At 40.0% G+C, this 11701-nt stretch overlaps 1 protein-coding gene across 1 annotated transcript in view; it reads right to left on the reverse strand.

The window, feature by feature from the left end:
- Nucleotides 1-11701, reverse strand: part of trpa1b (transient receptor potential cation channel, subfamily A, member 1b) — a 39315-nt gene that overhangs the window by 4907 nt on the left and 22707 nt on the right. The window contains exons 20-27 of the mRNA XM_083777792.1: nt 10459-10548; nt 5781-5950; nt 5439-5568; nt 4634-4816; nt 4338-4406; nt 3788-3889; nt 3477-3592; nt 2681-2823 (exon numbers count right to left, since the gene is read on the reverse strand). Coding sequence (XP_083633918.1) covers nt 2681-2823; nt 3477-3592; nt 3788-3889; nt 4338-4406; nt 4634-4816; nt 5439-5568; nt 5781-5950; nt 10459-10548 — 1003 coding nt within the window. The remainder of the gene's footprint in view (nt 1-2680; nt 2824-3476; nt 3593-3787; nt 3890-4337; nt 4407-4633; nt 4817-5438; nt 5569-5780; nt 5951-10458; nt 10549-11701) is intronic.

An 11701-nucleotide genomic window follows, 5' to 3' on the forward strand; every position in this document is an offset into this window, starting at 1 on the left:
TTAACCGAGTGTTACCCGTCTGGGATTGAAGATCCATACAGGCTGAGCTCCACTCTTCCAATGTCAATTCCTCTTGTAGATCAGCATTCCATGCATTATATTTGGATTCAGAGGATTCAGGAGAGAGTTCTACTAACATAGAGTATAAATCAGAAATGATGCCCCTATTAAAGGGGTTTCTGATAAGCTCTTTTTCTATTATTGACAGGGGAGGGAGTGTCAGAGAATTCACCTGTTTAACCCCTATAAAGCTTCGGAGTTGTAAATACTTAAAGAAGTGTGTACGGGGTAAATTGTATTTAGCAGCTAGTTCATCAAAAGAGAATACGGGTAGATTCCCCCTTTTGTCAAAAACATCCTTCCATTGTTTAATCCCTTGCTTGGCCCATATCTTGAAGCCCCCATCCGCCCTTCCTGGGGTGAAATATTCATTTCCCCAAATTGGGCTGAATCGAAAACTGGGTTGGATATCCAAAAGATAAAGTCTGACATCCTGCCAAACTTTAATCATGTTTTTAACAATAGGATTAGCTGTGTATTTTATCAGTTTTTTACTCGAATTAGAGTAAAGATATTCGGGCAGTGGGAGCTTCAAAGAGTATGATTCAATGTTCCTCCATGTGGGGGATCCCTTCGAGGCAATCATATTTTGAGATACCCCTACCTGAGTTAGAATTAAACACAACCATGTTTTTTCTTATCTTTAGGGTCTCCCATTAATTAAATGGATTTTTGTGAATTTCTATTTTGGGGCAAAATTCTGCTCTTTTGGCTATTTTTTTCAATCACTAAAAAAGGACAGCCGAATAGGGCAAAAGGGACAAAAATGTAACTTGAGAATGCCCACTATTATCTTCATAGAATTAGCTGAGGTATGACTCAGGTGTCTACCCTACTTCACTAAAGAGTCAGAATGTAATTTACCTAAAGTCATACTGAAATATTGTCCTTTAAACATACATTAATTTAGGCGGAAATTCTACTTTTGTAGTGAGGACTACTTTGTCCAATCTCTCAATCTCAGGGCGGACACGCTAACCATAAGGCCACTGACCTGGTATGGGTCACAGGCAAATCCTCAGAAATAGTTAAAGAGCGATCTTCCTATCTCCATATTTACTCCTCATCTTTACAGCATTTGATTTTTGTCTGATAGGATTGCATATTCACACAACACTACTTAGATTGGCACTTATCAATTCAAAAGCATATCCTGTATCGCCATATAATCCAGGCAGTTACCCATTACAAATACATAATGCCCATGGAGCACTATACTATATGTGCATTAAATAGCCAGTCTGACTGAGATTGATGTGTGAGAAACCATAGTGTGACTACAGAGTCTGAGAACAGTTGGAAGGAAGGCACTGGAGCAAACTTGGACAGTTAAAGCCTTTATTCAACAGGGTGCAGGTAAAAACGACAACGTTTCGATGTAACTATAACATCTTACTCAGAGAACAGATTTTGTCAAAGACCTCAGGGTGAGACTTTCCTGTTAGCCTGTTGTTTACCTCTGGGACATAATGGCATGGTTCTCTGTACAGATCTCTGACAGATGTGGACCCTCTTTTTATATAATTCGATTCAAAAGACAGTATTGTGAGCTGAGGCCAGTTTGAATTTACATGCTCATTCTTCCAGAGAGAGCGAGAGAGAGAGACCAATGTATCTGAGGTCTTTACAGTTGGGTTGGAGTTGTAAATTATCGTCAGCACCATTACTTGGTGTTGGAGAGTTGAAGGCCTTGCCATTTGAAATGTCCTGGAGATGAGTCATCTGTGTATTTAATCACCCCTTAATATTCATGTCCACTCTCTCATTAGAATCCGATACACGTTTGCATGCTTGACCACAGATATAATGCAGGTACACAAACATACAAACACTAAGGTCATTGTATAGCACGGTATGTAGTTTTATATTGTAATAATCATTTCAGATAACTATGACTTCATTTTAGCTGAAGTTAAAAGACAAATAGCACAATTCCCCACACAACTGCACAAAGTACTGTACATGCATTCCATTTTACAGAAGATAGTGACTTGGAACAACAGAACAGGTGAGATGAGGTTAGTTATACTGTATGTGTGCTACTGCAGTACAGAGATTCGACATGGAGGCACAAATACATACAGGTATCACAAGACAATGAATGAAGCAATTATACCGTAGTTGCCGTAGTCTTAACAGTTAGTATGCCAATATGCCACAGACAAGCGTATAGAACACAGTGCCACAGGATATACTGTCTGTGAGTATCATATTTTCACTTGGCCCTAATAAATATAAATGTAAATACTGTACATCAAACAAAAAATGGAACAAGACACAGCAGTAGTGAGGAGGTGCTTACCATGCATATACTGTAACTGAGGTTGCACAGCTCGTAGCCACGATCCATTAACCCTTTTTTATTTTATTTTACAGCACATCTCGTAGCCAACCTTTTTTTATTTTATTTGTAACCAATGTTTCGACACAATATAGGTCTTCAGGGTGTGAAGAAGTGCTATATTTTCCATTGCATTGTTTTAGTAAGTAATATCAATGCTTGTGCCATCAATATATGTAATTCATTGTATTTGTAACTACATGTTACATGTTGATTCTTTTTTAGACTGTTTCTTGCCCTCAATAGCCTTCAACACAGGGGTCCACTTCGATAATTGACTTTGTCTAAGTTCTGTCCACTTGCTACCTTTGACATCTGTGGGGCCGTCAAACTCGTCTACCTCTGATGATATCTCCATCTTCTGGATGATCAGCTTAAGGAGATTGTGCTGTTTCTCGATCACACTGGACATCTCCTTCAGTCTGGAAAAGAGAATGTAAGACAGAATGTATGCCACTGAACATTAGCCTTGCATAGCCAGCCTTCATCTGCCTTTGCAATGCATATTGCCCCAGACAGATTAAGTCCCCTCTCAATTGTGGGAGGACTTCACTGCTGAAATGGTGACGAGCCAAGCAGATTAGTCAGGAACCAGGCTATAACCAACCAGGGCCCAGTATGTAAATATGGGGTAGGACATTGCAGAAAAAAAACCTAACACTGAGAGGTACGAGATAATAATAATATCATTATCGCTACGCGAAGCTAGCTGAACATAATATTCAGTCATTTCTCAAGTCTTACCCAGGCGCTGGTGAGTAAGGGCAAAACGGCCATACATGAATTTGGCTCAGATCCTGACTTTGATTCATATCCTGGGTAGTATTTGTATCCCCTTCATTCTTTTTGTATAGTCCTGTGTTGTATTGGATATTGTTTACAATATGGATTACAATAATATGCTTATTTCATTTTATGTGAGCCTGGTAAGAAAACAGGCTCTTGGTGTGCTTGCTTTGTATCCACTAGAGGCTGCTCACACATAAGAAAACACTGTTTGTCCATCCATCAGGTTATTTGTATATCAAATATCAAAGTTACCAATGTTCTATCATTTAACCCCAAGTTTGTTTACCTGTATTTTTGCTTTTGGAGTTCCTTTTCCATTGGAGTGGTGGCCTGTGAACTGATCTGTATACGAGGTGCTTCATTTATGTCATCAAACAAGTACGTGAATAGCCTGTAATAGATCTGTATTCATAATAATAAGATTAGAAGTGAAACAACAATTAACTGTTTACTAAATGAGACTGATTGCCTGCAGAGTCAAATGCTGAACCCAAATGAGTATTAAAGATACATCTGTATTTTTGTAAATACATTTGTATTTTTCAGCATCAGTACAGTTTTCTGTTGCAAAACACATCGAGTCTGTGCATACAGTACCTTAGAACACTTGCGGTTGGGGTAGACGATGACGGAGTCTTTGTCCACTCGTTTTATGAACCAATAAGGCAGTTTTTCTTCCAGGCCGGTGTGGAGCTCAATCTGAAGAGAGCAACAGAATTTCTTATTCAAAGTTATAGGAACATTTGGAGAACAAACTTTGGTGTCTATATCAATCAAACTATGCAATTAAAAAATATACAGTATCACCATCTGCTTTGTTTCTCAATGTGTGATTTAGCCTCTCTGTCTCTCTCTCTCTCTCTGTCTCTCTTTTCTCTGTCTGTCTGTGTCTCTCTCTCTCTCTCTCTCTCTCTCTCTCTCTCTGATTTAATTAATATTTCAAAACTATAATAACTCTGCTCTGCATGCCATTGGTTCAAACTTTGGTATGGGTGGGTGCAAGGAGCAACATGGCTGCTAGAGCCCGCTAGCATTGTTTAATGAGAAATGGGGTATTCTATCATGGACACAACATTGGGCAAGTGGTCCCTATATGCTTAAAAAAAATCGAATCAAATTTCAGACAGTTAATTTGCCACATACCCACCTGCATGGCAATTCTTTTCAGGGCTGCATTTCTTTGTACTTCAGCAATGTCTCCAACTGCCAAACCAATCTGCAACATAGCCAAAGTGACAATAAAAGCATACATTTTCACTGTGTTCACTGCAAGTATAAAGTACCATTGACACCCCTCTTTCTGTAAAAGTGTAGGCATCAACAATAAATCAGTTGATTCAAAGCACTGAAATAACGTTCTTTCCTAATATGCCTCATTGAAATGACATTAAATATGCATTTAGAAAACCATATGGTAGAACTATAGAATGAAGACATGCTTACCATTAGGTTCATCAGCAATATTGGCATGATAAAAATGAAGTTCACAAGAAGCAGATATGTCAATGGAGCAAATGCAAGCTCATTGGTGATATAATCATCTAGGAAGTTGCTTTGGTAGTTCAGTTCCCCGACCATCATCACAAAGGTTTGCATCACTGAGAGAGGCAAAGTCGAAAATTCCCTCTGCCAATAATAATAGTTATTAATAGATAATTTCTTAACAAAACAATGTATTACAGTCATACATTTAAACAATGCAGTTGTCAAATTCCAAAGAGCCATAACAATAATACACACACACACACACACACACACACACACACACACACACACACACTGAGAATTCTTGGAATTCTTAATACCCCCTTGTAATTGAATAATCAATTACCTAAAAACATATACATGCTGCCTGTTGTCTGCTATTATTCAAGTGTTTGTGTCTGGTCATGAAGCCTCTTGGTATTACTCCAAGGTGTACACTAAAATGTGTGTGCCTCTGAGTGAAAGGGAACTGAGACAAGATTTGTTACAAGAAAAAACAAGTCATGTCGAGGTAATTGCCCCGGTTTAACTTTACCCCCTTGCCTGGCCTTTCCTTCTCCAGTCCCTGGACTGTCCTTGAACCTTGACCCAGCTGTGGCGAGACAACTAACGAGAAGCTCACTTGTGGTCTGGACTATACGTGAACAAGGTACTAAAGAGAAAGGTCATATGGATGTCTCAGACGTTTTATACCCAGCCAGAACAAAAGCTAACTATTGCTGTTGGTATACGAACAGAATCTGCTTGGATTTTCATCTCTTACCTGTTTGAGCATCAGTGCATAGAAAAGCAAACCATATGCTAACGTCAGGAGCCCAAACAGTAGTAAAATGCGTAACATTGTCTTCATGATCTCGAAGAGCATCACTACGTAAATCCCTGAATGTTCAAACCTGTGGAAATAGTAGAGAATGTTAGTAGCCTATAACAATCTTAACAAAGGAATCATGTCAGTTCATGGACCTGTTTCATGCATGGCAGTAAGAATCATAAAATTTGATTATGTGCATTTAGGTGTTGCTGTACATACTAAACATACAGTACCTAGAATTTATACAAAAGAGTACTGTATACTGATAAGCTACTGTAATTTCATGGAATTTACCTCCGGAAATAAAAGAGAAAGCCAAACCAGTACAGGAATACTGCCACTGCCCCAACTTGCCAGTGAATGGAACCTTCAAGGTTTAAGAAGAGTGGAATGACGAAGCAAAGCGATCCGATAGCTGTACCCCAGTCCATTTGGTTGCTAGGATCCTTTAAGTAATTCCAACGCTTTTACATGGATGGGTGGGTTACATGGGTTTTTACAGAAAAAGAAAATAGACACAATAAGGGTCCTGACATCAGCACTATTTATTAGACTGTTGCTGCCTTTCTAGTAAATAGTAGCCTACTCAATATGCCACGTCTCTAACACAGGGGTTCTCAACGTTTTTGGCTGGGGACCCCCGGAAATGCTTTGGCCATGTCTTGTGACCCCTGCATACAAACTGACTGCAAAAATAACCTTAATAATAGAGAAAATATATCATAAATTAATACTTAAACCAGATATAATCATTAAGGAAAGTTTATGCATGCACCACATACTATGTAAACTCTTAATTTCCAGCCATTCAGTTGCAAAAAAATAAAAACATATTATTTTTCTATTTCTATCTATTTGGGGACCCCCCCCAAAATAATTTGGCGACCCCCCGAGGGGTCGCGACCCATGGGTTGAGAACCCCTGCTCTAACACAATTTCTTTGCCTTTAGTATCAGGTATAAGGTAATAGTATATGTACTTTTCTCTCAAAGTTCCAGCAGTGCCAAGCAAGGCAATGCCAAATGGTGATAAAAAAGTTCCCAGGATCAGTAAAACATTATTACAAAGACCCAGACCTCAGAGTGGGTACTTTAGGTTTTATTACTGGGCGGCCAATCTTAGAATTTTGCAACATTGGCTGATTTTGGAGAAATCACCTTTACGTCCAACGTGGATTTGAAATGGAATCTTCCTCAGTTAGGCCTGCCTCGTTAACTGCTCTTATTCATACCCCCATTCGTTTTTCTCTTACCCCCTATTCTAAGAATATTATTGTCAAATCCACACAAAAAATGTGGAATCAATTCAGGCGCCACTTTGGTCTATAAGCTCAGTCCTTCCTTGCCCCAATAACAGCAAACCCTTTATTCCATCCACCTTTGAGTGATAATGCCTTCTCTTTATGGTCATCACTTGGTATTACGAATCTCAGGGATCTGTGTATTTGCCTCCTTTCAACAGCTATCTGAAAAATCTTTGCGGCCTACTTCAATAGAACATATTAAAGGAGAATTCCATGCTAGAATGCTTTCTTATCTTTCTTACCTTTCTTTGTAGTTGTTACGTCCCCACCAAAGAGGTCCAGGTGTTTTTTTGTGCAAAAACTCCTTATTGGCTATTTTCCCCTACCATAAGCCCTCAATGAATTGCATTGCATTGAATGGGAATTGAATGGGGCTATGGGGTGTTATGCTAGTTCGCTTATTTCCATCTAACGAAGTAGTAAAGTGTGCCGCTTGGGATATTATTTACATTATGAAGAGAGGATATATACAAAGAAATTATAATTTTGAGCGATGGAAATAATTAGCACAACACCCCATAGCCCCATTCAATTCCCATTCAATTCAATGCAATTCATTTAGGGCTTATGGTAGGGGAAATAGCCAATAAGGAGCTTTTGCACAAAATAACACCTGGACCTCTTTGGTGGGGACGTAACAACTACAAAGAAAGGTAAGAAAGCCTTTAAGTATGGAATTCTCCTTTAAGAACAAATGGGAAGAGGATTTGGAGAAGAAATCTCAGATGATGATTGGGAAGATATTTTACGTCTTGTCCACTCTTTTTCCATTTGTGCAAGGCATGGGCTAATCCAATGCAAAATTATCCATTGTGTACATTTCACTAAAGTTAGGTTATCCAAAATATATGGTGATATTGATCCCCTGTGTGATAGGTGTCACTCGGCCCCTGCCACGTACTGTATATACAGTACATATGTTTTGGTCATGCCCTTCTTTACGTAGATATTGGACTGAGATCTTTGACACTATGTTAAGGAGTGTTGGGATACCATTTGAACCAAATGTAATGACGGCTATTTTTGGAATTTCTCTGCCAAAATACAAAGCTCACTTGGTGGCCTTTACCACTCTCTTAGCTAGGCGTCTAATTCTGATGAAATGGAAGTCCTTTGCTGCCCCAACCCATCTTCACTGGATTAGAGATGTACTCCACTTTCTTAAATTATAAAAAAAATAGATGTACCCTGTGTGGCGGTATCCAAATTTGAGGAAACACATGGTGTTGGATAAATTATCTGTTTACAAACAAATGCCCAGTGGTCAATGTCCCATATCCTCCTGAACTTTGGCACAGGCCGTGTCATTCATATTTTGTCATCTTGCCCTTTTTTTAATCATTTTACTCATAGCCATACTGCCTGTTTACACAGCGTTGTTCATCTTATCATGAACAGGCAGGCAATTCAATTCAGTGATAGAAATTCACAACAAAAACAAATTAACACCCATTTAGGCCTGACGTCGAAATAAATAAAACGTTTGCTCTGAAAGAATATATATTCAAAGATTTGTGTCGCATTTTTATGATTTTTCAAAAATAGCAGACCTACAAGCGCGTAGCGTGCCACTCGGTGGCGCGCTATGAGCTTGTAGATCTGCTATTTTTCAATAGCTAAAGTACAACATAATGCTTAGATAAAACACTAAAAGGGGTTCCCGCCCAGGTTAACACAATCTATGCCAACCACGAGATAGATTGTGTTTAGCTATTAAACCCTGCTGTGCCAAACACGAGATTTGATAAGAGTATTAATCCAGAATTAATAATATAATTTTTACCGTATTTTAGCTTCCCATCGCTAGGCAATGCTTGCTTCCATGGTGTGATGTCATCGAAATCCAAAAACTCAGTGCACACTAGAGCTCTTCACGGGTCCAAAGAAATGGTCCCAAAATCCGAAATTAATCTGTGACATTTTACCGATTCCAACCCGTTCCGAAAACATTTTCAAATTGTTAAACCAAAACCGAATGTATCCGTGACAATTTCGTCCGATTCCGACCTGTTCAGAGATTTCCGTGATATAAAGTGCGGTTGTCCCGATCGGATCGGGTGATCGGAAATCGGCTCCGATCTCATGATTTTCAAAAGATCGTAATCGGGGAAAAAGATTGGATTTTTAATTGTCTAATGTAAATCTCAAAGAAAGATGTACTGTATAACCAATGAGATTTTGTAAAAACTGTTGTGTTTATGCTAGTTGTTTTCCTTCTGGTCCCAGTCAGAGATCATCAAACTAAGGGCCGATTCATACTCCTATTTTACCGCTGTTTCGGCGCTGTAGTGCCGAAATGATTTCGGCTCGTCAGAAATTTTCAGTAGCACCGAAGAGCCGACTTTAGGACGGTACCTGCCCCCCGAACCTCAAATGACGTCACATTGTAGGCTCTACAGCGCCGAACCGACTTTTATTCAGCTCTAAAATAGGAGTATGAATCGGCCCAAAGACTCGTGAAAGGCGTGAAAGACACCTATGATGAAAACAAAGGAAATGCAATCCCTGCAACACAACAGACTACACTAGAGTGACACACATTAGGATATTTGATATGGCATTAGTGTTATATTAAAAATATAATGGGAAAGATCGGTAATGGTATGTCTCAAAATCAAATGATCGAAATCGGATCGGGAGCAAAAGAAACGTGATCAGGACATCCCTAATATAAAGTATGATTGCACACCAATGTTTTCATTCAAATCAGCGCAAGGCAAACCTGGACGGGGCTTGCCTTGCGCTGCTGATCCTAAACCAGCATACTCATCACACAAGTATAACACAGTCGTTCATGTCGCTGCAACACTAACCTGATCCTAGGTCAGCCTAAATTATCACACTTTAAACAGAACTTTTTCCCCCCGTTTTTTTCCTCCGCAGCGCTGCGCAGCAGAGGGCACATGCAGCGGACAGAGAGACAGAGTCTCTACAGTCAGACTGGCACACAATCACCCACTGATTGAATATTTCATTAACATGTGCAACAACAACAACAAAAATACAGACAGTACACACACACACGTCACACACACACACAGTAGCCTATGGGTCTTCTCGCATCCACTCTTACACATAATGATTGACAGACCCGAGATCCGGGGGGGATACGGCCGATTCCGACCCTGCCCAAGTGATTACGATAAAACACGGCTCCGAACCGTGCAGGTCTCGGGTCCACTTGGGTATTTTCAGAGTCGGGGGACCCGGTGAAGAGCTCTAGTGCACACACGCCCACGATCTTTAGTGGCTTAGGGCTCAGATTGAGGTAAAGGACGATGTTAGGAGCTTAATTAAACATGAATCCGACCTCCCGGTTAGCATATTAGCTATCGCTAGATCACGGCCGCGACTCGAAAATAGCCAATTACTACTTCCGGTTCACATATGGGGAAAATCGCAGGGTCTTCTTCATAGCCTTTTCTGTGCATTCTGTTGGCACTATAGCACCAGATTCCAGGCACTGGTGGCGGAATGTAACCGTAAAATCCATATAACAATGACTTTTTAATGGTCTTTTGAAAGTGGACACTGAAGTAGTCTGTCTAATTACCAGCGGAGTTTGTTCCACAGACATAGAGCCCTTCATGCTTTCTTGGGGCTTTACTGTACAGCCAGGGCCATAGTTTGAGCATGTTACAACAACATCAACAACAACAACAAACTTACCTGTTGAAATATCTGGAGAACTTCCTTCCCCATGGCAAAGATGTTCATGACCAGCACCAGAACCATAGAGATGGACAACAATGGGTCTTGCTGTTGAGTGAAGAAAGAAATGTCTCACATCCACACGCGGTGCAAAAGGATAAAAGAAAGCAACTATTAAACAAGTATTAACTTCGGTGACCCTCTTTTAAATGTAACCTTTTTCTTGTGTGAATGTGTTTATTCAAATGTGATGTGGCATAATGTTGACGTAAAGCAAGTGACAAATGCCACAAAGGGCAATAATAAACAAGAGGATTGGCATTCTAACCTTGATGCCAGTGAGCATGATGAATGGTTTACAGTTCACAAGCAGAGAGTTAGTAACAGAACAATGACAAGGTTATTACGGTATCATTGCCATATTATATGGTAGCCCGGCATATTAGTGACACAATCGTTCACTTTGTGATACAAGCACCAAATTTTGCACAAAGTATCTTCTGGACCTACTTTTTCCAAAGAAGCCATTAGCCACGCAAAAACACCCCCCACCCTGTTCCCCCTATTAGCCATGCAAAAACACCAATATGACCACCATTTTCCAAAATGTCAGCCAGTGAAATACCGGTACATTTTATGTGGTTTAAATTTTAATTATTTTTGTAATAGTTTAGTTTTTCCACTGTACAGTTAGGCTGTTCTCACTACCGTCTTATACATCTTCCGGCTCACTGGTACCCTTCTGTCACAAATAACTACTGAAACCTTCCTCCATACATTCCCTCCAAGGACTCCAATCTCCTCAACACACTCTCTTCGCTTTCTAGAACATCTCTATCTTTTCAAGTCATTTTCTCCCTCCTTGGTGACCTCTCATACAACTTAGGTGCTATTTACACGAGGATGGTGTTCATATAAAACGGCAAAATAAAGCATCGTTTGCTGCTGTCATTTAGACGAGAACCGTGTTCTCAGGAGGTGAAAACACAACAAAGTGAAACCACCTTCCAGAGTGGAAACGCCGTTTTATCCCTTCTCCGTGTAAACAGGTAAAACGGTGAATCCGCAAAACTTATGACATCATGGCTCACGTTGGCTCACAGCGCATATGTTTATTACATTGATGCAGAGCCATATATGATATAATGGAGTTCCTGAACAAGCCTCCCTCCTCGCCTACAAAGTGCTGCTCATCAGCGATGGTGAATGTAAAACCATGATGTAGCCGCGGCAGCAGCGTTTATGTAGCCTAATGTATTAT

Source organism: Protomyctophum parallelum (genome assembly GCF_964188405.1).
Source record: "Protomyctophum parallelum genome assembly, chromosome: 12".
NCBI lineage: Eukaryota > Metazoa > Chordata > Actinopteri > Myctophiformes > Myctophidae > Protomyctophum > Protomyctophum parallelum.